This window comes from Gopherus evgoodei, chromosome 4 (assembly GCF_007399415.2).
Source record: "Gopherus evgoodei ecotype Sinaloan lineage chromosome 4, rGopEvg1_v1.p, whole genome shotgun sequence".
In the NCBI taxonomy this organism is placed as follows: Eukaryota; Metazoa; Chordata; order Testudines; family Testudinidae; genus Gopherus; species Gopherus evgoodei.
The window spans coordinates 95,317,598-95,345,011 of NC_044325.1; the positions used below are offsets into that span (position 1 = coordinate 95,317,598).

The 27,414-nt window shown below is 38.7% G+C and overlaps 1 protein-coding gene across 1 annotated transcript in view; it reads right to left on the reverse strand.

The window, feature by feature from the left end:
- The window catches only part of DCDC1 (doublecortin domain containing 1), a 426,134-nt gene that overhangs the window by 332,721 nt on the left and 65,999 nt on the right, over positions 1 to 27,414 (reverse strand). The window contains 1 exon segment of the mRNA XM_030562124.1: positions 17,825 to 17,918. Within this exon segment, the coding sequence (XP_030417984.1) occupies positions 17,825 to 17,918 (94 nt within the window).

The following is a 27,414-nucleotide window of genomic DNA, read 5'->3' on the forward strand; positions in this document are numbered from 1 at the left end:
TATTCAGACACCCCCCATGTAAGACTCACAAGCTTTGTGAGCACACCTGAATAGTTCTGAAGTGTGCCTAACTAGCTGAACAGAGTGTCATGGTGTGCACTGATTGCCTTATCTTCTCATTTATCACAGATGAGTTGGAACCAACCTTGCTGAAATCTACTTGCATTGTCCTGATAAAATTGCAAGATCCATGTTGTTTCTGTATATAGTTTCCTATTGAGGAGCTTATATATACCTAACATATTATACTTCAGGTTATTCATAAAATATAATCAACACTCTCATTAGCAATTTTGCAATAATCTTTTCATTGCCACTGCTTAAGCAACCAACTTTAAACAAAAAACAAAACAAAACAAAACAAAAAAACTGCTCAGTGTGGCTGTTTAAAAAATGAGGGGGGAAATCAAATGAATATATATATATATGGATTCATGGCAATAGGCACTACAAGATTTTTCTTGCTATTTTTGTATTGCAAAACCATTCTAAAAGGTTTAATGCATTCTATTTTCAGGGACTTTATGCCAATATATGTGACAAACAAGGCAAGCACATTTTGGCTGCAGGCTTCATTTAGACATGTGCATTTGACAGATATTTTGGATTTTACTGAATTGTGTAAATGACAGAGGTCTTTCTTATATATATAGTAAAATAACATGGTATTTGACTATTTAGGGATATAAAATATAAAAGACATTTCTGGTGTTTCTAGGTTTCGGAAGAAAATTGACAAATAAATAAATACAAATATAAAGTACACTTGAGAACACATGCAAATAAAAGGAAATACTTAGTTTTAGCTCTAGTCAGTCTGTGGTCATTTCAAGACCACATATTAGGTATATATATGTGACATATTTATACACCTATAGTAACCTCACAGGCAGATGAATACTAAGGAAGGGCTGCATGCATAGTCAACAAAGACAATGAGTGCATATCACTGGATACTTCACATATTTTATGCAGACCAGGAGACTAGTATGACATTCTGGAAATTGACTCACCATTAGACTCAACAGCTTTTCAACTCAACTGCAAAAGCATGCAGAACCTCTTTGGTGATAATTTTTGGCTGAACTGAGCCTTTAGTAAAGAAACTATTGGATGACAGTTCCCATGCAGTGGTCACTTTAAAGTAAATGTAGGGGACACAACACACAGACTTAAGTTAACACTAGATGTAGAGGATAATAATTAGATAAGCATATGGTAGATTAGATACTTACTTTTGCTAAAATAAATGTATTTTTAAGTGCACTCAGCACATCGTTTGAACAAAAACAGAAAGCCGTAGAATTGTTATTTGTTTGTTTACAGAGAATGTTACTTTAAAAGAAAACATATATTTAGACTGCCAAACAAGCCACATGGCTGAGACAAAGTCATATGACTTAAAACAGTTTCACAGTATTGTCTTATCATCCGGTCACTAATCTTAAGATATCCTCTATTCGTGCAATTTTCAATTCTCCAACACTGCAAGCCTCAAAATACTGTTTGACTGCTTCTTCAACAAGCATCTCTGGACCTACTACTTCTGTGCCTCTTTCTATTCACAGAATGCCCTGAGCTGGTCTGCAAGACCACTACAGTTTCCTTAATGAAACCTCTCCTGAAGTTCCAATTCTGCTATCATGTCTACAAGAAACTATGGTCCCCATTCAGCAAGGTAGATTAGCACATGCATAAATTAAAATGCATGAGTAGTTTCATTTAAATCAATGGAACTACTCATGGGCTTAAAGTTAAGCACATACTTAAGCACCTTGCTTAATCGGGACCTATAATATCAGGCTTGTAGAGTAATATAGAAAATGTAATATTTAAATGTAAAGTGATTAATTTAAAAAATAATACACATATTGTGTGTGTGTAAACTGGCATCAGTGACAAGGACAAGAGAATGGTCTGCATAAAATATGTGAAGTATCCAGTGATATGCACTCATTGTCTTTGTTGACTATGCACGCAGCCCTTCCTTAGTATTCATCTGCCTGTGAGGTTACTATAGGTGTATAAATATGTCACATATATATATACCTAATATGTGGTCTTGAAATGACCACAGACTGACTAGAGCTAAAACTAAGTATTTCCTTTTATTTGCATGTGTTCTCAAGTGTACTTTATATTTGTATTTATTTATTTGTCAATTTTCTTCCGAAACCTAGAAACACCAGAAATGTCTTTTATATTTTATATCCCTAAATAGTCAAATACCATGTTATTTTACTATATATAGTCCCAGACATCTAATAATAAAGTTGCAGCCTGATTAAATCCATATCAAGTGTCTCCTGTCCTCCTTTCCTATAGCCAGACAATGTATGTTATGTCATACCATTTTGGAAAGGATTTTTGATCAGTGATGAATTTTTCAGGTATAGAGCTAAGACTTCCTGATAGAACCTTCATAAACCAGAAGCTCAATAGCACCAATACTGGTGAACCTAAAAAATTTTTATTTGTTTGTTTTGATGTAGGTACAATCTTCTCTTGGCATATTCATATAATGTTTAGTTGCTCCGAATTTCTTCCCCTCTTCCCATATAAACTATATTGCACAGAGATTTCTTTTGTACTTTTATGGTTGCTCTTTAGTGCCTCTGGAACAGGGGTGGGCAGACTTTTTGGCCTGAAGAAATTGTATGGCATGGAAATTGTATGGCGGACCATGAATGCTCACAAAATTGGGGGTAGGGATTCGGGATGGGGTGAGCGCTCCAGCTGTGGGTGCAGCCAGAAATGAGGAGTTCAGGGTGTGGGAGGGGGCTCCAGGTTGGGGTACAGTGGGGGAGAGGGCTTTGGGGTGGGGCTGGGGAAACAGACATCTGGTAATGGACTTTTTTGGGTACAGGAGAGGGCTCTAGGCTAGGACTGAGGGGTTCAAAGGGCGGGAGGGGGATCAAGGCTGGGGCGGGGGGCTGGGGTACAGGGGAGGGGTGTGAGGGTTCTGTCTGGGGGTTCAGAGGGTGGGAGGGGGATCAGGGCCGTGGCAGGGGATTGGGGCATGGGAGGGGTGCAGGCTCTGGGCGGTGCTTACTGCAGGCAACTCCCGGAAGCATATCTCCCCTCAGGCTCCAAGGCACGGCCAGGTGGCTCTGCATCTGCTTTGTCCGCAGATGCCACTCCTGCAGCTCCCACTGTCTGGGAACTGCGGCCAATGGGAGCTGTGGGGGCGGCGCCTGCAGACAGGGTGGCACCCAGAGCTGCCTGGCTGCACCTCCGTGTACTACGTAGGAGCCAGATGAGGGTTGAGGCAGAGGGGGGTCATGCTGGCTGCTTCCTGGGACCCACGCGGAACAGGGCAAGCCCTCAACCCCGCTCCCAGCGAGAGCTGAGGACCGGATATTTTAACCATGTTGGTCCCAGGATATTAGAGAGACAAGGTGGATGAAGTAATATCTTTTACTGGATCAACTTCTGTTGGTGAGAGAGACAAACTTTTGAGGTACACAGACCTGAAGAAGAGCTTTGTGCAGCTCAAAAGCTTGTCTCTTTTGCCAACAGAATCTTGGCAAAGAGTATCTGGTCAGAACAGATGTTTATGAAAATGAGTAATACATTTAGTACAGTATTTACTGTGTTTTTTATTTTGATATGAAATTATTGGGCCAGATCCTCAATTTGAGTAAATTTCTGTAGCTCCATTGAAGTCAATAGAGCTTTGATAGTTTACGTGCTGATGAAGTCGCCCATTTTGTTTTACTCTGCCCCTAATTTTCCAGTTCTGTTGCACTACAGATTTTACATTGATAATACAATATTTCATTGTAGTTGTTCAGGGGGAAGCTGACATTCTTGACACATCAGAAAAGAACAGTGGAGGCTTTTTTTTCCAGGAAGATGTAGAAGGTGTTTTTGGAATTTGGTATCCAAGAGGCAGATGTTACTTTGGTACTGGGGGCTTCCTCATTCCAGCAATTCTTGATAGCTGCCATCTACCTTACTACTGTCCCCTCAGTATCCACTACTACCTTCAACAGTGATGCATAAGCACATTAGTGCTATATTTCTGTTAAAGTTATCAGCAGTGAAATAGTTAATAATATTTATAATGTTATAATTAGCCTTCAGCGTTAACATCTAGTCACAGTACATGAGGCATTTCACACACTCCTCTTACAGTTGTCTGTTTTCAGACTCAGAAAAACAACATGGCATCAGTTTACATTCAGTTCAGATTTGGAATTTTTTTCTTTGTAACCACAGGGCTGAAAGCATTGGGTGAAATTCTGCTCCTTTGAAGTTAAATCCAGAATTTCAGTGGACCCAAGATTTAATCCTTAATGTTGTCTATAAATGAAAGCTTAGATTTTACAACACAATTCTGTGACGAATTCCACAGCAGCAGGAAAACACTTGTTTTATAATCTAAAAATTTCAATCTGCAGATATTTTATTACTTTTCAAAAATGCAATTTACTGTAAACATGCTGCTGTTTCAAGTACTCTTTGGGGCAATGTAGTAGCACCTCCTCCCTGTGGTCTATTATGCCACACTGCAGCTGTGGCTCTACCTCTGTTTCCTTCTTATTTCCAACAATAGTCAACAACACTCCTACATTCCCTCAGGGAGGCCCTGTAAAGTGTCAGTCTCTAATCCAAACAACATAAAATAATTTTCCACTCTTCCTAGGCTACCCTTCTGCTCCATTCACTCATGGAGTACTCAGCCTCCAGATTTTCTCCCTGCAAACCTGGCTCCTGCCAGAGCTGCTGATCCTCAGGGCTCCTTCCCTGGTGTCCTTCCCCTAGTCTTATTCCCAGTCTATCTCCAAGCCATTTCCTTGGGGGGGTGACCTCTTCCTGGAGTAGCCACATGAGCTGCCTCCTCTCATGACCTTGCGGACAAATCACATGAGACAGCCTCCCTTCTGTAGCTCCCCTCCCCAACTGAGTTCTCCCAGCCCTTTATGGAAATCACCCAATTCTTCCCCTATTGCGTCTGATAACTGAAGTGAGCCACCTGGGTCCCAGCAAATCAGGATTAGCTGTGCGGTGACTGATCTGTCATAGGTGAGGATAAGCCCAACTACTCTTTAACGGCTGGCTAGCCAGCCAGCCTATCACAGGCTGTATCTCTTTTATCAAGCAGGGTCATATGACCCTGTTTTTTCAGAAATTCTGGGAAATTCTTGATTCCCTGGGAATATTTTATTTTTAGTTTTATTGAATTTTCACATTGGCTTTACATATTTATTTAAATTATTTGTTTTACCTCTGAGGTGTCTGGCAGCTAAATGTCAAGGAAATATACCCTACATTTTATACCATATATAGAATAATTTTTTAAAATACATTAATCCACAAGGTCTGGATTCAGGAAAGCACTTAATGTACTTATTTCACTTTAAGCATGTGCTTAGGCACTGTCCTAAGTAAGAATGCTGTTCTGCATTTAACCCAAATATGTTGCTTTTATCAGTCAGCCTTTGATGAAATGCTTGACAAAATTGTATTATTATTATTTTATTTATTATTATTGCTTGTGGTGCCACTCAGAATGTGCTGGGAACTATACAAGCACAAAATAAGACATGAGCCATGCCTCAAAGCGCTTACACTCTAAAAAACCAAAGAAGACAAAACAGAGAGAGAGAGATGGAGGACAAGGGAAATGGCAACAACAATCAATGTGGTGAAGTAGTGAATGACCACATCCTGATAAAGCAAATGTGTTTATATATAAAATCATCATCTCCTTTTTCTAACATCAAGGGTGAGCAGGGCCAACTTCTGTCAGTGTCTCAGCTTAAGTAAGTATCTGCCAGCCACCATAAGTCTAGTACGTGTGTGTATATTTATTACAGTAATATCCTTTAAGGTGATCACTAGTTTTAAATGCAAGGGTTGTGGACATAGGCCCTTCTTCACTGCATCAAGTTCATCTCTCTTGGGTGAAATCTTGTCCTGTTTAGGTCAAAGGGAATATTGCTATTGATTTCAATAGAGTCAGGATGCTCTTTTTAATGCCTTCATGGTCCTGCAGATTTTTTCCCCTATTTACTTTGCCTCATTTATCTTATCTACTGACATAGTTATAATTGGTTGTCTGAGTCACCTAGACACAGGACCATAAGACATTCTTTGATGAGTGACCACACACTGAAAACTGTTTCGTCTTGATACAGTTCTAAGGATTTCTATCCTCAGTGCATTATGTAAAATACAGAGGAGAAGAAGGTTTGAATCGCGGACCTCCTGAAAAGGAGTAGAAATTAATACTGAACTTTCATACATTTCTATGGAATTAAGAGTTCTGTGCAGACCACAGGCTGCAAAATGAAGCAAACAGAGCACTCAAGCAAATTTACCAGAGATTTTAGAACCTTTTCTGAAGTGCTGTATAATCTATTCAATCTAATCTAATCTGTTCTCTTGATTTTAATAAACGCTCTGCTTCAATATTCCAACTTCTCTCTATTGGAAGCAGAGCACTTATTAAAATCAAGAGAACGCTAATAATCCCAGTTCAAAGGTTAACCTTTAAGTAAGATCTTTCTTTATGGATCATGAAACTCAGTGACTGTGTGTTTGCCTTGATAAAGGAAGACAAAGGCCAGTTCCTGGAAAGAATATGAATCAGCTAATTTGGAGGTACAGATACACGTGGACATGATGAACAAGTGTCATAGATTTAGAGCCACTCTGTGAGATATTTTGAATGCTTGAGAGTGAACAATAAAATAAGACAAATGGAATATCTTGTTTAGAAAATGAAATGAACCAAGAAGGGAAGGAAGGTAATTTATGTAAAAAATACAGTGTGGGGGTTGAAAAGGATTTTTAAAGGGACTGATAAAATCCCTTTTCCCTTTCATCTCTCCTTAAACTATTCCAAGCATGCTATATGCAGAACTTTATAAAGAAAGCATTAGCACATATCTATGTACTTCCTTTCCTAATCATTCCATTGCTGCTGTACCTCTCCTATGTGGCAATATTACTCCCAGATCTTCAGCCATGGGGAAGGAGAAAGTGAACAGAAGAAGAAAGTGTTTCGCTCCTTCACTAAGGTCACTAGGTCAAATACTTAAGTGTTAAGAAATATTAGAAGTAAAATCTGTCCTGGTGGTACAAGTTATATCAAATGACAGAAGTACAGTTGCTAACTTTCATGTGGTAAATAAGCACCCTTACTTTCACAATAAGCCAATAATCAAGCTAATCCCATTTCAAAACAAGGCCAAAACAAGCCAATCCCTAGAACCCTCAACTCTCTCCCCTGCTTGCCCCTGCTTCCCCACTTGCTGGGAGCCGATCAAAAAAAAGAAGCAACAAGATGCAACAAAACACAACCAAACAAGCAACAAGCCAAAAACTAGCCAAGAAGCAACTCACAAGCCAATTAAGCCAAAAACAAGCCCAATTTCTGTGGGTTTTTTTGGTGAGTTTGACATGTCTGGACAAAAAGTGAACTTCTTGAAGAAGATAGTACTTTTGCACTGATTCTAAGAAAACAGACTAGAAATATATTATCTCTAAAAACTGGGGACTAAACATAATAAAGGTAATATACTCATGGAATATAAAGTGAAGCCTTCCAGTGTGACTGATATGAGGCAAAAGCGGCTTATTTCTGTGTTCTTGGTGTATTTTTTTAAAGCATGCTGCAAGAAGTGGTTGTGCAGGATGATGATGATGAAATAGAGTAATGGAACAAGATGAAATCTGGAAAAAATAGGATAACAACAGACAATAGACAGCATTTTCCCCGAGAACAGGGAAACAGACATCTGGCAATGGATGTTTTTCCCCCTAAATGAAGAACTGAGAACTCCAGAAGTTCTCAATTAGTGTAGATATCTTAGTATTATTGCCAGATTTTTCTGATAGAGCAAGTCTATACTACAAAATTAAGTCAACCTAAGTTACATCAACTTACAGCCACTGCAGTAATTAAACTGTATTTGCATGTCCACACTACACTCCTTCTGTTGGCAGTGCGTCTTCACTAGGAGCACTTGCACCAATTTAACTGCACCAATTAACCAACAGGGGGAGGATAGCTCAGTGGTTTGTGCATTGGCCTAATAAACCCAGGGTTGTGAGTTCAATCCTTGAGGGGACCACCCAGGGATCTGGGGCAAAACTCAGTACTTGGTCCTGCTAGTGAAGGCAGGGGGCTGGACTCAATGACCTTTCAAGGTCCCTTTCAGTTCTAGAAGATAGGCATATCTCCAATTATTTAACAAAAAACACCTGTTAGTGTGGGGCATTGTGGAACGGATTCTGAAAGGCAGCAACAGTCAATGTAAGTACTGCAGTGTCTACATTAACAATGTAACTACATTTACATAAGCACTACACCTCTTGTGGAAGTAGAGCTATTAAGGTGGGATGGTGGGAGTTGCACTTACCGGGTTAGATGGATCAATGTAAGCTGACTTACATCAACCTAATTCTGTACTGTATTCCAGGGCTTATTGTTTTAGGATATATCCTATAATACTACATGATTTTTAATATTGCCACAAGTAACAGTAGCAGAACAATAAGAATTATCTCATTATCAGATTTTTTTAAACTGTTGGAAAAAAAGCTTTAAATATGACTGAAATATGGAGAGGAAAAATTCATCATGCAGCTCCTTAGATACCAAGGAAGACTTTCTCAAAGGAGCCGAATGGATATTTTGGAGGGAGAGAGAGAGAGAGTGTGCGTGTGTGTGTGTGCGTGGTATGAGTTGAGTTGGTGCTAATGCACACATGTGCTTGACTGCATTTCCCCCCTATTTTTAGTAACAGTTATACAGCTCTAAGTCCCAAAGCAACTGGCACACACTATCCAAAAGTGGGGTCTGCAGAGGGAGACTGAATGATGGAGAGCACACAGTTTGCTATGTTGTTTAAATTATGTCACTGTATTTTTACTCAAACAAAACTAATCTAACAGCTGCTGTGTACTTTTGTTTCCATGCTATATGTCAAATCTTATTGTCTCTAAGGTACTTATGAGAGATGTTTTAGCAGTCATTTTCTTAAATACTGATGCCTATCCGAATTGGATTTTTCCACCATTGAAGAGAATGACAAGCACACGATTGTTGTACTTAAGCAATCTTTCACATCTGCTTTGCTTTTTCAGTGATCCCATTAAATTGACGGCATATGCCTGTGGGGTCTACACTGTTACCATACTGCTGAACAAGATGTTGATTTGTACAAAACAATCTAATAGAACTTGGCTTTATTGGGGGAAAACAGTTTGTAGGTTATTCTTTATTTTAAACTGAGTAAAATATAATTTATGAACTTGTCTCTCTGTGACTTTACTGCATAACTGGTTATGTTAATTCTTTAGATATGGGTGCATTCCACTCTGAAACTCAGTGGTTAGTAGGCATGAAAACTATGAAGTCCCCTTAGTTCCTAAATGCAGCATGAGTCATGTCTTTTCTTAAACTGAATGAAGTAGCTGTGCATTAAATATGCTGGCACATCTTCTGCTTGAGCAAGTGGACCAAAATGGTGTGAATTGTTAATGCCTTGCTGCTTTGGCTCACGGCTTGTGATTGATCATTTGTAACTATATCTACTTCTTGTTCCATGAAATCAAGTATGGAGTAATGGGTTCATCAGATTTTTGGGTTAAATTGAGAGTGAAGAGGTACTGTGTGTAGAAATAAGACTTGCCATGTTCGGGGCTGGCCTTGTAACAGCATGGAATCTAAAGGCGATATTCAAAACCACTTCACTCATCATACGCTTACTGATTCTGAATAGGGTCCATTTGCAGGGGACATTTTGGTAGTTTTCCAATACACTTTATGCCTCTCTCTACTTCCATCACCCTGCACTTTTTTTTTTAAATAGCAGAGTGTATAACAGGTCAATGTACAAAATTAATGTATCTAAATAACTTGCTATATAAAAGTAAAAACAGTCTGGAACTGAAATATCCAACCCTCCTCTCATGTTATTAATTGTTGGTACCACCAGAATATCAAGTAATTCAACTCCCCTGAACTCAAAGAAGCGCCTGTTAGATATTCAATACTATAACACACTATTTTTAAAAAATTCTATTGTAATGAATTAGGTCTCAAGGCACAAAAAAGAGCTATACAAAGCCTTCAGTTAGCTTCTCAGTCCATTCACACGCAATGGCAACACATTTTGCTAGACACAACAACAGGGTTTGTTTGTGACTTTGCAAACAGGTAGCACATGAGGCCACTGTAAATAAAAGCCAACAGCAACCAAAAGTGACAACTTGTGATGGCCTGCAAAAGTAATCATGTTACAGTATCTCCTGATAATATGGAAGATAACATGTGTCTCTACCAACCTTCCTACAGGGCTCACCAATTTAACTGTTACAAAAGCCTCACTACACTTTTATGTGTCATCTAACCATCCCTAATTACTTTTATCAATTCAAAGTGAAACATGATCACCAGCTTCAACAGCTCTAAAACAATTAGTAAAAGCTATGTAACTTAACACAGCATGTACCAGTTTACCTTTGAATAAATGAACCACTATCATTACATACTTACAATTTTTTACCTCTTCTTATGAATACTTATATCATGGTAATACTTAAAAAGATGTTAGTATGAAAGACAACCAAGTTGAAAAACAGCCTTAAACTCATACATTTTAAAGCACAGAATTCAAGCACCAGAAATGATACATATAAAATGATTATAGTAGTTATATTTTCTCATTTAAAAGTTGAGATATTAAAAAGGTTTAAAATCAAAATGCTAGAAGATGTTTTGTATTGTATTCATAACTGGATCTAACAATATCTGTCCTCATTTTTGAAAATGTCATTCTGTTTACAGTCCTCTCTTGTCCAGATTTGTCACACATCATTACAGTAAATGGAGTAGAGTGGAGTGTATTGCATATATGTAGTGTGTGTGATTATGTACATATATGTTAAAATACAGCAATAGATGTATGATGCAGTACATAGATGCTTAGTTTACTATCTATATAAGACTGTTCATATCTCTTATTTGTTTAACATTTATTCCAACTGAAAATAAGTACAATACAAACTTATAGCAGGCTAAAGCCTGTAAAAGTTTTAATTTTCTTGAATGTTTCATATCCAAGCTGTGGTGACTTGTCTGGCAGGCTATTGCAAGTAATCTTGACTGAGGAAGAAACTGCTTTTTTCAGATCTCATTTTAAAAGAGCTGTCTTCCTTTTTTACCTAGTAAATGACTTAACACGTTTTTAGCACTGAACAAACCTCCACTGGTTCAAAATTTTGATTCAAGCAAAGGCTCTAATGTTCAGATGCTTGTCTAATGGTATTCTGAACTAGGTAAACCCATGACCTACTCTCCTTGTAAGCCTACTATTGTGTGAGAAGGATTCCCCAGTCCTCTCCAGCAGCTGCAGTGCTCTCTGGGGAGACCACACCCAGGCTAGTCTTTTGAGAAGACTATAAAGCTCTCCCCAACTGAAAAATAGGCTTGGGGAGTGTGGGAAAGGAGGCTAAGGAAGGATTTGTGCCTTTCTTTTCCACCCTTCCATCACTCTGAATGAAGCTCTGCATTCTTCCCCAGGAATAGTTGGATAGGTATGGAGCTCACTTCTGAATAACTCAGCTATGCAGTTTTCCCTGTTGAGCTCTCCTAGACTACATAGTATTCTTAGAAGACTTGTTTTATGTGAAGTTGTGGTCTTTCCAGGAGCAATGTACCCCACAAAACACTACTACCTGTAAAAGTCAGAGAGCAGCAACAGCAGTAAGATAAGGTTCTGCCAAACTGAGGTAAGCTGTCCAGCATCAGAGATTAAGCAAAACTCTGTGAACCTCAAAAAGCAATAACACTGAGATACCAGAAAATAATTTTGCCAGGCATTTTAGATTACAATATAAGCCAAGACTGCAGACATTACCAGAAATTAAGCTTTCTTTCTTTCTTGCTTGCTTTCTTTCTTTCGCATTTAAATGCATGAAACCAAAACGCTCTTAAAAATGTCAAAACTATCCTTTAAAAGTTCATAAAATGTCAACATTAGTCTTTGCATTTAACTCATCCAATAAAAGTTTTCTCATTTTCCTTTCCTGAAGGTGGCACTGTTGTTGGTAATGTGTATAAGTGGATTCCAGCATTCTTAAATACATAATTAAAAAAAAAAAAAGAGGTAGTCTAAAAAAAGTTCAGATTCTAGCATTTAGAGGTCAGATTGGTGTATCAGCTATAAGTGTGATGTTAGATTACAATATTTTTCAAAACTATGTAGTATATAACATTTCTGGTACCTATATTATAAAAAAAACCTTTAGAAGGTCTTGTACAGATACTGTCTAATGTATGTTTTAATTTCTACACATTCTGCTGACAATTTATTGTCATACCAAATAGGCCTAATTCTCTATGTCATTGTAGACATTTTGAAAGTGAGTAAAATGCTACCTTCCTGATTTAGTCACATTTTCACCTACTTTGAGTAGTAGAAAATCAGACCCAGTCATTTTTTCAATGCATCACCAATATACAAGTCTCCAGTACTAAACTTTTTGCAGATCACCTATGGCAGCTTAAGAGATAAAATGACACAGTCAAAAGATTTCACTGTAGAGAAAAGACATCACATAATGACTAATTCAACAAACACATAGCTAATGTAAAAAGCAGAGTTCCCGCAAAAGAAACAGGATTAATCTTCAAAGCTATGGAGTCCAGTAGACTTTCATTGCATAAGCAGCCTAATTTCATATGTATCAAGCCTTTTAAAACATACTGTATAGCAGGAAATGTATTCAGGTACAATAGCAACCAACCTTGTGATATTGTTAGACATAGTACAGTGTAATCCTCCATCCCCAGCTGTGCCAAGTTTACACACATTGCAGCTTACGATGGAGAGGGAAAAAGTGGTTCTAAGTCACTTTCCTGCACTGCCAAACCTGGGGCCAGCCAAGGGCTGAAATGGCCCCTGATGGAACTTAGACAGGTCCAGGGTTGTGTCACCTCTAGTATCTGCTGCGCCAGCCAAGAATCTGCCAGAACAGTGTGAGCTCTGGCCCATTCTTCCCCTCCCTGCTCCCAGCCAGGGGGCTTGGGGATGTGTGGAGCTGGCTACACTGGCTTTGCACAACCCAAGAATATCCCTGTGTAAAGGGAATTTGGAGCAATCCTCAGCTGCACCTTCAGGTCAGTTTTCCAGCTGCTTGATGCAGCTGACAGGGACTGAGGATTGAGCCCACAGTCTTATTTTTAAATGTAAATGTTGTATGTCTCAGGGTTTTTTTTATATTTGCAAAGTCAGCAGAACTCTATTTTCACTTTACCACACCATCCAAAGCTGCTCTGCATTAGTTAACAAGCTGTCCGGGATCACTGCAGGTTGGCAATGTCTCTTAAAAAGAGACTTCTTCCTCAGCCATTAGTGTCCCACAGAAGTCAACACTGTTTGGGCTGAAAAAGCCAAGAACATAAAAGTTTCTACAGACTTTAGGCTGCTCAAAATTTTTAATATAATTATTTTAGATGAATACTAAACAAAGTAATAAGAAAAATGAAAGATCCTATTGATATTGTGGACTAAGTTTCTATAAGGCCTACTGTACTGTACATCTATTTTGGAATTGTATTACGGATACATAATCACACATCACAAACATACTATACTGCATACAACAACTTTTACTGTGTTGTTGTTCGAGAAGGGCTGATAATGCAATGAAATTCCAAATATGTAAATGGGACAATATTATTAATTTGATACAAATTGTATTTTAGGATTTTTCTGTGTTCTTTTAATGATATTATTTTGAAATATAATAAAATATAAATAATAATATTGCATATATAACTCTAGAGTTTTCAATATGTTGCTGTCCCATGGCACAGGCATGCTTCTGTGTTGCCCTTGGCAGCCACTATCTCATAATCCAGGGGAATGAATAAGAGATCAAAGCCCAAAGACGTCAACAGAAATACTCCCATTGACCTCAATGGGCTTTGGTATGGGGCCAATAAAAACACTGAAGCAAGGACAGGTTCCAGTTTTACAGGAAAATACCAATGAACTAAAGTGTCAAAACACTTTTTACCAGACCACCAAGCCATCTCCTCTGGCCAAGTAAAGTATCCAAATTTTAAAATATTTTAACCATTTCTTTTCCGCATATGAAATGACTTGTTAGACCAGAATTTTCTTTGGAAGGCAGAACAAAAAGGGGCTTGGAAATGGACTTTTAAATATAACTATAAACCAATGCTGTATTATAATTAGATTCAGAATTAGAAATATTTTAATAACTTCCATTATTTGTCTATGAAGTCAACATATTTGTCAGGAGCCAGGATGATATGTTCAAAAGGAAACTCATTTAGATAAAATTAAAAAAATGTATGTTAACAGAACATTACGGTTGAGACTCAAAAGTCAGAAAACACCAGAGTTCAGCTTGCACATGCAATCTTAGCTTATGCTCCTTATATGTATGCATTGCAAAAGACTATTTAATTACATGTTCACATATAATTTGTCAAATAATAGTTGTGAAAGGGAAGCTGGTAACGATCTCTATATATTTAGGTTGCCTAACACTTTCCGCAATAAAACATTCTTGTAACCTTTTCTTTAAGAAGCTTCAACACTGCATTGTTTGCAGCAAACCTTTGATAGTCAGGTAAGGGCAATGCCCTTTGGCTTTTCTTTGTCCCATGAAATTCCATTTCTGAGATACAAAATTTTTGACAGAGAGGGTGTCATAACATTTCTTCCCAGATCTGGACCTTAGCGTCCAAAATATGGGTGTTAGCATGAAAACCTCCAAGCTTAGTTACCTGGTAATTGCTTGGACCTGGTAATTGCTGCCACCAGCTAGGAATTATACAGTGCCTAGCTCACTGTGGTCTCCCCAAAACCTTCCCAGGGGACCCCAAGACTCAGATGCCTTGAGTCTTACAACAAAGGGAAACAATCCCCTCCCCTTGTTACTTCCTCCCAGGCTCCCCTCCCTGGACGACCCTAGGAGATTCCCTGCTTCCAGTCCTGGAAACACAAGTACCGAGAGATCTAATCTCTCTTCCCCCTCACCCAGAAGGTATGCAAAGTCAGGCTTAGTAAATGTAACACAAAGAGATTTTCCCCCTGACTTCTTCCTCCCACCAATTCCCAGGTGAGCTGCAGACTCAATTCCCTGGAGTCCCCACTAAAGAAAAACTCCAACAGGTCTTAAAAAGAAAGCTTTATATAAAAAGAATGAAAAAAGGACATAAAAGGATCTCTGTATCAAGGTGACAATATACTGGGTCAATTGCTTAAAAGAAAAATGAATAAATAGCCTTATCCAAAAAGAATACACTCCAGCAACTACACACACGTAAATACAAAAAAACAATATAAACCTATTGTCTTACTATCCTTGTACTTACAACTTGGAAACAGAAGATTAGAAAGCCTGGAGATTCCTGTGGTCACTCTCAGAGTCGAGAAAAAGAAGAGATCAAGAACAAAGGACTCACACCCAAAACTTCCCTCTACCCAGATTTGAAAAAGTCTTGTTTCCTGATTGGTCCTCTGGTCAGGTGTTTGGTTCCCTGTGTTAACCCTTTACAGGTAAAAGAACATTAACCCTTAGCTATCTGTTTATGACAGAGGGCTATTATGAACATCTAGTCTGATATAAACTGTTCAAATCACCACCACTTCCTTTCTTTTGCTTGCATTCCTCAGGAAAATTCTGGCAGCATGGCAAAATAATAATTTAACATGAATATTCTGAGGTTGGGTTGATGCCACTGCAAAAGTTGCAGCAGCACTACAAGTTGTTCTGGAAACCTGGGATTTGTGGAGTAGCTGTAGCAGAGGAGTGCTGGAGGAAAAATAATGTGGATGGGCTCTCTTGTTCTGGAAAAATAACATATTCCCAAGATCGAATGCCATCCTCTGGCAGCACCACAATGGGGCAGGAACTCCTCTGTATCTCCTGAGGGCAGAAAGAAGCCAGGCTCCTCCTGCACCAGCCACTTCCCGGACCCAGCAGTTCATGGCCACTCTGGGATAATAGCCTTTTGCTACTGCCAGCTAATGTAGTTAGACCTGTTCTCAACTAGAAGCACTCAGTGCCAAAATGCTGAAGGTTCAGGGCTCAAACTATAATGATGATGATGCATAATGGGGGGTTGTTAGAGCTTCTCATAGTAGAACTAATTTTTACCTTTTTTCTTTAAAAAAACTATGAAAAGTTTATTTTAAAATAATATTATTTAGGTTGCAAACTCAAGCATTTGTGTATCCATACTGTGCACCCCTAAATAAGGCAGGGGTCCTGTGGACAAAATAGTATGTGATCATGTCATTAAAGACTGCATCATAATGTATATGTATAATGGGGCAGAATTAAGTTTGCATGAACACGGGACAAACAACTTTGTAGTTAGAGCAGGAGTTATGTAGTTAGACTGCATGAGGTATTGATTGCCTTGCCGATGTTAGGAAGGGTACACAGAAGAAACGATTTCCTATCACTCCATTTTAATGCTGTCAAATTAACAGCTAATAACATGTGAGAATAATTGAGGTTCTAATCTATAAAAGTGGCTCTGTAAATATTCTCATCAGTTATATATTTATTATTTCTCACTTCTATGTCAAATGTACTTAGTTTACTCTTAAAAATATGGTTTTCCTAACTGCTAGTCCTTCAATCCCAGCTTGGAATATGAAGACAAGTTGAGCTCTTTCTGTCTTGTAAATAATCACCTTTTCAAGCATCACTTTTAAAAACTGTAACTTTCACATTCTCTTACTGTGTTTTTGTTTATAATTGATATATTATTTATATAGGGCTCAGTCTTGAACCCTCCTGAGTGCCATGCAAAGGAACAGGTAAACTGTTGGGGAAACATTGACCGCCACCTACACACCAGTCTGAGCATTAGAGCCAGTCCAGTGTTACCAGCTCTTGTGATTTTATTGTAGCAATTGCAGGCAATTTACTTCAGGCAATAAATTTGTTGCAAGCAATATTTGGAGTTTTTCTTAAAGTTCAGCTGCTGGAGTCACATGATTATGTAAGAACCTCAGCTTTCTTACAAAAAAAAAAAGTTACAGCCTTTCTGGTTGCAGAGAAAAAGTTGCATCCGACTAAGTGGGTATTCACCCACGAAAGCTCATGCTCCAAAATGTCTGTTAGTCTATAAGGTGCCACAGGACTCTTTGCTGCTTTTAGAGACAAACTTGAGAATATAAATCCTAAAGATGCAGAAATTAGAAGGAAAATAAAAAAACCAAATTTATTTTTAAAAATCTCATTATTTTTAAGCCAATCTCAAGTTTTGTGGGATCTAACTCATGATTTGTAAGTATTTGAGGCAATGCTGACAGTACTGTATCATAGACTATGGGTGCATATGACTTCCTTCTCCAAGGAGCTGGAGGAAAGCAGGAACCAGTTTATGACTCTGACTAGATTGTAAAACTGCACTTCAGCACACACTGCTGTAGGTACTAGTAACACTTTACAAATATATAGTTTAGAACAGTTCTTGGCCTAGGAATTTACAATACAAAAAAAAAAAGGAGCAATGGCGCTAGCAGACAGAATCATTCTCTGTCAATAATGGAAGGCTGGGTAAAATAAATTGGATACAACAGTAAATAAATTATGAAAACAAAATACTAAAGATCATGAAGATCATGGTGATGGTTGTGTGAATGTATTTATTTTCTAGAGTATTTTCAATCTCTGGTGCAATTCCATGCACTTGTCTATATTAGAGATATAAATGTTGGTTAATTTCAGCCACCACTATTTCTCTCAGAATTCTTTGCATTGGTAAATAAGACTCCAAATACTTATGTGTTTTGCATACATTTCTACTTACCACTGATGAGATCTTCAATTTTTCCTCCATGAATGTTGTACAGATGCTTTGCTGGTGAAGTAAGATTCATTCTTATTGTGCAAGCATCTAAAAACTTCACAAAAACAAAACGGTCTCACTAAAGATGTTTCATGACTAAATTCTTTTTAATGCATTAAAAAACTGCAGATCCAATCTTAATCACTGACAAACCTCATTCTTATATGAATGAAATAAAAGCCTGAACACAGTGGTAAACTCATGGTATAAAGCTGTTGGACCTTTGATTCTTTCATCGACCTAGACACATGGACAGACTAAGTACACATTACTTAGTACTGACTCTAAATCCAGTAGAATGCAAATTTACAACAAGAAAGAAACTGAACATTCCATATTGTTTCTCGGAAAATCCAATTCTATTGAAGCAGGAAAAAAGGCAAAATCATCAAAAAAATCTAGTGTGATAAATAATTTTCACAAAATGTGAAATAAGATGAAATACTGAAAAGTAACAAAAAGGTATACTTTTAAATAGATATTGGATAGGACTGTCAACTATAGCAATCATTACAATTATTTTAAAGGATAACATAATTAAAGCTGCAGCTTTGTCACAGCATTTTTTATCAAAAATCACAAAGCAGTCATGGTAAATTTAGTAGGTGTCATGAGTTACAAGATTTACAGTGACCTTTCCATGATTGATGATAAAAAAAATGCTGTGAAAAATAAAATTCAACTACTCCTCATAGGCCAGCATCCTCCTCTGCTGCTGTCTCCTCCTCATCCCAGCACTGCAACCATTAAGTAATCTCAGCCTAGTGAGGGGGGGAGGCCTTGGAGGGGAGAAGAGAGCTGGAGAGAAAACTCAACTCACTCTCACCCTGCAGCAGTGACTCCTGTCCTGAGGGACTGGAACTGGCTCCTGGCTCCCAGCTTGCCCTGCACTCACTCCCACAGCAGCAGCTTCTGCCGCTATTCTGGGAATTGCAACCTGGCACACAAGGTCACAGTGCTGCCCAGGTTTGGCTCAGGCCAAACCCAATCAGCATGCTACCCCACCACCAGGTTATAATGCCACTCACTGAAATTTGGCCTGGCCGCCACCCTGTCATGATAGAGGGGTGGCTGAGCCAAACCTGAGCAGCGTTTTGAATCTGTGCACCGGACTGCAATGCCGGGCTCAGTCCCACAGGACAGCAGCCACAGCTGCAGGATGAGTTTATTAAACTCATACAAACACAAAAGTCACCGACAAATAGGAAAATGATGTCCATGACATTTTTCCTTACAATGACAAACCTGCAGTCCTGGGATAATATATAATTAAGATACTACTGTTCGTAGGAAAACCTAAGGGCTTGATCCTCAGCTGTTTCATCTCCCCCAATCCTGAAGGCAGTCCCTATTGTCAATTGCTCTAAGCAATCATTTATGCGGGTGACACCTCTCCCTGCCCTCATGTCCTCAACCCGTCTCAAAAAGGGAAAGCATATGGCATAAAGCTGACTATGCAGGCTTTACAGCACCAGAAATTCCCATTTTTGTCAAGAGAATCACCAGTTGCTCCTTTATGGCAGCTGTAAGTCACCTTTACATCATTCCCGTGGTGCAAAGGAAACTTAACCTGGACTGAGGATCTGGCCCTAAATATTCTGTCTTTCATAAAAAATAATTTGTGATATCATCATCAATCATTTGTATTACATGAGAGCCAGGAGGCCCCAAAGGAGATTGGGGCCTCTTTGAGGATGTCTACACTGCAATTAAAAACCTGTAGTTGGCCCATGCCAACTCAGGCTCGGGCTCCAGGGCTGACAAATCGCTGTGTAGACCCTTAACCCGTAAGGGTTAAGGGCCCCAGAGCTTGGGCTCAGGCCTGTGCCTAACGTCTACACGGTGATTTTTAGCCCTGCAGCCTGAGCCCCACAAGCCTGAGTCAGCTGACCTGGGCCAGCCACGGTGCTTTTATCCCCGTGTAGACATACTGTCAGTGGTAGGGGTAGGGGTAGGTGCAGTACATATACACATTAGAAGACATTCTTCGGCAAAGAGCTCACAATTTCAATAAACAAGACAAAGAGTGCAAGGAAATGTTTTCATTCCTTAGTTAACTAAACTACACAAAATATATTTGCCCTGTATAAAAGCGTTGGGTGTGTAGGCACAGACCTTGGATTACACTAGAGGTAAAACACAATGTGGCAATATCTTAAGAAGACTGAAGTGACCGAAGCAAATGGTTCCCTTTGGGTGATGGAAGGGAACCAGCAGAGGTGAAGACCCTCCTGTGGTATTTGCTGTTGAAGGGAAGCCGTGGGGGCTGGTCTGCCTCTAAGACTTGCTAAAATCATAATTCAAAACTCTCAATATATATTAAACTCTAAAAGTGTAACCATTGTTTTATTTCATCTCCCATCCATAACTGAACAGACAAAGAGGTTGTTTTTTGTTAATTAATGTAGATCATTAGTACTAGGAAATGGTTTACTCTTTGCATATGATGTCCAGTAAAGAAAGTTGTAAAGAAGCTTTGGAAGATTCTGGGGAAATTTGGACAATTAGGTTGCACATAATCAAGAATATTTTAAATGCAAATGAATAGCGATTAAGGGGCCCTGTTTCAGAAAAAAGTCAGTTTTGGAAAATCAAAGCTGTACTATAACATTTCCCCTACTCGTTTGTGTATACTTCTATGTGATTAATATTCAGTGATTCCTTCCATATCTTTGTAGTTTTCGTATATATTGGAAATAAATTGATAATGTTAAAAGAAAAGTGAACAAGATAAAAATATTGCAGCATTCTGGATTATGTAAAATACCTATGACATTTTCACCATCCTGTTATAATTTCATACTGAAGCAATGGGATATTGTGACAGGATGTACCCGGCCTTCTCTGCCCCCCACATCAGAGGCATTGCTATACTGACAAACCCATCCAAGGAAAAGCATTGCCTAGGAAAGACGGATAGTGAATTTAGATGTCCAAGCACTGCCTAGAGAAGCCTCGTACTGTCAGAACCAACAAGACTAGGGATAAAATAATCCTTGCATGCATAAACATGGGAAACTTGACTAGTAGGAGAGAGGTCACATTAGCTCTCTATTTGGCAATAGTGTGACCACTGCTGGAATACTGTGTCCAGTTCTGGTGTCCACAAATCAAGGAGGATGCTTGTAAAGCAGAATGGGTTCATCGAAGAGCTGTGAGAATGATTAAAGAAGTGGAAAACATGCCTCATAGTGACTGATTTTCTTAAGTCTATCTATTTAGCTTAACAAAAGAAAGGTTGAGGGGTGACTTGATCACACTCTGTAAGTACCTACATGGGGAACAAATATTTAATAATGGAGTCCTCAGTCTAGAAGGCAAAAAGTATAACAAAATCCAATGGCTGGAAATTGAAGTTAGCCAAATTCAGAATGGAAATAAGATGCATATTTTTAAAAATGAGGGTAATTAACCATTGGAATAATTTACTCAGGCTTGTGATGGAATCTCCATTATTGGCAATTTTTTAAATCAAGATTGAATTTTTTTAAAAGATATATTCTAGTCCAAAAAGTAATTATTCTGGGGAAGTTCTATAGCCTGTGTTATATAGGAGGTCAGATTAGATTATCACAATGGTCCACTCTGGCCTTGCAATCTATGATCCTCCAGTGGATACAGGGGCTGGGAAGAGGCAGTGGCAAATCAGACCCCCCCAAGGTAAGATAAGATAAGAAGGCTTGTCTGCTTCTTCTGAGAGTGAGTGCTGAGTGAAGCTGAGACAGGAGAAATGATCACTGGCTCTAACCCAAAACACCCATACCCAGGTTGGAGCCTAACAATCAGACTGCAGCTTCAGTAATAGTCTGTGACAAACTGTTTATTTCGTTGTGGAGTTTAAAAGCCCAGACAGGCATTTTTTAGTTGAATTTCAATTAATTGTTACAGGACTAGAAGAGGTTCACTGCACAAGACACCTTGCTCATGATGAGTTCTGAAAGATATACAATGGCAACTTCCTATCCTTGAACCTTCAGATAAAAGCCTTCCTTTGTCCTAAAAACACAAATCATGTGCAATTAAGAGTTTCATGTGTTTTGGGAATGGTTCTTGGAATCAGTAGCTCCATCCTCATGTATGTGGCTTTTTATGGATACTGACATGGATTCCAAGAAGAAAGTCTATAATCAGCTAGAAAGATTTTTATTAAACCAGATTCCGCTTTGTGAAGAAGACCAATTCTTAGATTTATTTTCATTTTGGTTTTTTTCTTGTGACCTCTACAGTGCCCTCTCATGGCCCATCACATCACAGCCTGCCCAGCCTTGACTCTCCACTGGTAGTTTGCTGCCCCTTGAGTGGTAGTGGCGCTTTAGCCCTCTGGCCAAGACATAAATAAATGCTACCCCTTCTGGAGTATTACAATCCAAATGAAATTAGAAACAAAAAACAGGATTGTCCAATGAACTTCTATCGGACCCAACCCTTTTATTCAGGTCTTCTCTTCAACAGTCCATACATCAGTCAGTTACCTACAGTTGGGTCACCCCTTAGAGCAGGAGGACCATCCAACAAGCAAGCAAGCAGGGCTGGCTCAGAGTTTTTGCCAGCCTAAGTGGAAAAAAAAAAAGCCACACTCAGCACTTAGGTGACAGCTCTACTGCTGCTTCTTCATTATTCGGCGGCAATTCAGCGGCAGGTCCTTCCCTCCGAGAAAGACGGAGGGACCCGCCGCCGAATTGCCGCCGAAGATCTGGAAGTGCTGCTCCTTCCCATTGGCCGCCCCAAGCACCTGCTTGGTGAGCTGGTGCCTGGAGCCGGCCCTGCCAGCAAGCTCGCTTATCTCTGGGCTTCAGCCAGACTTCTCTCACATCAGGAGAAGCAGCACTCTGCTGTTTTTCCTACGCAGCCTTGGACTGAGCTAGATCTTCTCCTTTTAGCTCTTTATCCATGTCTGAAATCTGCTGCAGGTATAGAAAGAAGGGATAAATTGGATCCACAGGCTTTCATTAACCCTCTCATTGCCAGTGTGGGGCCTATCTGCCTAACATGTCCTTATTGTTTCCAAAAATCACAGCATCTAAACCAGGGGTAGGCAACCTATGGCATGCATACCAAAGGCAGCATGCGAGCTGATTTTCAGTGGCACTCACACTGCCTGGATCCTGGCCACTGGTCTGGGGGGCTCGGCATTTTAATTTAATTTTAAATGAAGCTTCTTAAACATTTTTAAAACCTTATTTACTTTACATACAACAATAGTTTAGTTATATATTATAGATTTATAGAAAGAGACTTGACTGTCTGAATCTTATTGCCTGCCTACAAAATAGTAGCTGTTGACAGATAGAAACTGTGGTTTTCTTCGAAATGTGTAACCTAAAAGAGTTCTCATGGAGCTCCTGGTCTTCAAGATACTAGCTGCTACTACATCAAAGATCTCGGCTGTCATAAATCTTGTTCATCTTTGTTTAATGCTTGATGGGTTCTACCAATGGCCTTGGCCCTGCTCCAAGGATTTTGTGCTCCTCCAGCAATGCGCAATGGGCAAAAAAGGCATGTTCAGAATTTTTGGGCAGTCCTGGCATAATTTAAGTTGTGTTGGAGGCTGAACATGCCCACGGGATTAGAGGAAAGAAAGGTGAAGTAACACCATTTGTGGCAGGGTCTTCAGACCCATCAATTCAGCCCTCTTCGTTTAGGTCCTGTACCAAGCATATCTTGGCTTCACCTATGGATCTATTCCAATGTATTTCAAGTGTCCTGGAATTGTAAGAATGACATTTATAGGCCTATTAATCAAATAAGGCCTAAAAGTTTGGTTCTTTTACATACTATTATAACTGAGGAGGCTCACACACTATTGCTCCTGCATGCAAGGTCAGATCCTAAACTATATTACTCTGCACATCTGCATTTTCCTGCTGTTTTCTAGTCATTTATCATAGCTCTGAGAGAGATCCCATTCATGATTTGTATATCATGCTGGAACACATTTGTTGTACCCAAATTCCCGAGCCTTGTTGAAATACAGTGGTATTTCTCCAAGCAACTGAGCCATTCATGCATTCAGAAGACAATTCTATGGAATTGCTCTCCCTCACTATGCCAGAAACCAGTTACTTTTAACTTTACAAATAGTATAAATGGCAAAAAAAAAAATTTATAGTATTAAAAATCTAAGATTTAATATTGTAAGGTGCTGAGCATCATATGGGTAAGACAATTCATTTAGAAATATACAATCTTTTGTAGTGTTCTTTTAAATATTATTAGTATGCAACACATGCTTTATTAAGAATGCATGTTTTAATACTCAGTGTTCCTTTTTTTCTATCTGTACAGCGACCATAGTACTTAAGTATATGAACTATCTATAGTTGTTCTGGAGTTGTGCAATAGTGTACAGTGAATGCAAATGTAATGTACACTAAAAAGATGAATCACTGTAGGAATTGTGTGACACAGGCTGAAATGGTCACTGAAATGATGCCAGTGAAATTACCTGTCATTCTTTGAAAGAAAATAACATACAAGTTACTTTAAAGATGATAGAAATGGCAATACTTTGACCAGGTGAAATTCACTGTTCATGGAACTGTTGAAAAGAAACAAGAAGAGGAAATACTGAAGACATTATTCATCTATCATGCCCATTCCAGGTCATCCAGGTGATGTTCCTTTTTCAAAGTGCTCCCATATAGAAAACCAGTGCTTGAAACAATGTTTTTTTTCCCCTCCCATTGTGGTAAATTGTAAAAAAAAAAAATGTGTCCAGTTATATGAGTTCCATGTACAACTGTAACAGTAAGCTACTTGTCTTGCTCCAAGAGCAGAAACATTCTGCAACTATCATCATGCACTAGACTTGTGTATGTCTATGTCTACACTTCGAGCCTGAAGGTATAATTTCCAGGTCTAGGAGACATACCCATGGTAGCACTGATTGAGTTTGTGTGCTAAAAATAGTGTAGTCATGGTAGCACGAGTGACAGGTCTATTTTTACCATACTAATGATTAAAGCTAGCATGGGTGTGTCTCCTCAAACTGGAAATTATACCTTTGAGCTCAGAGTATAAACATACCCTTAGAAACATATGTTTCTCTGCCAAATACAATAAAATGGAAGAAATAACAAAAAAACATTATCCACAAAGCTTTGTATTTCCTTGCTTTTTCTTTCCTTCTTTCATTCCCCAGTGCAAGTTAGAGCAGCTTCAGGATTGCTGTAACATGGACTGGAAGATAACAGTTCAGAAGGGGCTGCACCACCAGCCAGGATTGTCAAAGTACATTGTACTCCAAACTCTTTAGCTGCTGCCTAAGGCAGGTTTAAGTTTGGAGAGATGCAAAGGGGATTTAGTAGTTGAGTATCTAGTTTATATTTTAAAAATGCCTTCCAGGGATTTCATCCTAAGTTTGGTAAACTGAATTATGTGTTTTTATAGGTCATTGAAGTTACAGAAACATCTTATGTATTCTTTAGTTAAGACCTCAGAGAAACTACTGAGCTCTGAATTTCCAGAAAGCTGCCCTTTGGTAAGAAAACAGTTGCAAACTTGTCCAGCATATGTCCGATAACAAGGGTTCTCAAACTGGGGGTCACAAGGTTATTACATGGGGGTTGTGAGCTGTCAACCACCACCTCCAACCCCATTTTGCCTCCAGCATTTATAATAGTGCTAAATATGAAAAAAAGTATTTTTAATTTATTTGCGGGGGGGAGGGGGGGAGTCACAGAGGCTTCCTGTGTGAAAGGGGTCACCAATACAAAAGTTTGAGAACCACTGTCCTATAAATGCTAATCTGAGTTGGACTGCATACAGATTCAGGGTCTCCAGTTTCTGAATGGAGTAGCACTCACAGCTGGCCACACCACAACAGAAGCTAAAAAAAGGAGATAATATCAGAGGCACATGGCACACACGGGACCAATGCAGTGCTTCTTGCATCCAAAGGCACACTTGGAACTGAAGTATTCTGCATGAAAGCATCTCTTGAAGTGACCTCTAGAATTGCACTCTTTCTCACCAGGGGCCTATGTCAATACTTCTACATAGCTGAGCACTTTCAATCATTTTGCTGCTGTTACTTCTGGAGGAGTCCAAGGCTCTCAAGTTCCTGCCTCTTTGAAAACAGCTTTGACTGTTTACATTCCACAAGGCAGATGCCTGAACCAAAGTGTTCAGATCCAATAGATGTGAAGACAGTTTGAATTTAGAACGACTGGGGAGGGGGAGGGAGGATGCAGTAATTAAAGTTATGACTGTGACATATTTTCACTACCTAGATTAAAGATCCCTTTTTTGCTATTTGTCAGTTTTGTCTTGCATATTATAAATGAGAATTATGTGAATGATGTCTTGCAAGGATAGTCTTCCAAAGACAGTCAATCACATGGGATCAATTTATCCTTGTGAAAAATAAATCAAGTTGAAAATTTGCTATTTATCTCAAGCATCAGCAAAGCAGAGATATAATATATCATAACACAGACTCTAAAGGTTTCTTAAGTGAAGAGGGAAGATAAATATAACACTTTTTAATCAAAGATTAACCAAAGTAAATATAAAAACTTCTCTGACAGATTTAACCCTTTTGCTACTCACTTTCCCCCTCCCTCACCCTTAATAACTATTTCAATCCTGTGTTTTCAATGGAGCTTGAAATAAACATGGCTCTTACGCTTCAGCATCATAGAATGGTATCAGCATAGCTCTGAACTGAGTTGTTAACCTGTATTCTTTTTTAGGTCTAGTCGAGTGGTCAAAGTTCTTTTTGATCCAGGTACTAACCACACATTGTTTGTTTTTAAAATTTGGCTGGGCAAGCAACAAAACAGATGTATTTTACCAAGAGGACAATGCTTCAGTTATTATGAATTTTTAGGTCCAAACTCCGACCTCTTATTAAAGAGTGCTGATTTACATTCCAGGGGTTTTTGCTTCCTAGATGAATCTCAAATAGGCAACAGTGAATGTTGAAAGTCATATTGTAACAGGTGACTATAACTGGTAAAACTGGTTGTAAATTCCAGCACCAGCTACTTTTATAGGATAATTATGAACTTTAGATTGCAAGTTCTTTAAGACTGGGAATGACTATTTTATCATATGTCCGTACTGTGCTTAGCACAATAGGACACTGATTAGGATATGTAGGTGTTACTTCAATACACCATAATAAATAAATAATAACAACAGAGTACTTTTCAAAAGAATTGTGAAGTCAGAATGATCTCTAACCACTTGACAAGTCACTAATCACACTCCTGTCCTCAACTTCTTATGCTGAACTTCAGAATATCCTCTTTTTAGATTCCTAAATTACCTCTTCACAAAATGATCAAATCACACAATTTGAACAATTATGAGGAACTGAGAAGAGAGGAGATCTCACAAGTACACCCTGGCCTTTTGTAGCATTCATCACTTGAAGAAAGAGGTAAAGTAGCTATTTAATAATGGTGACATTTCCTTATTCTTGAAATATATTCTCTGTTATTGCTGAAGGGGCTGAATTATTATTTTTCTACTGAAAATAGAAGTCATTATATAAAAACCTAAGAGATTAATTAATAGATATTATATAAATATTTGAAAAAATACTT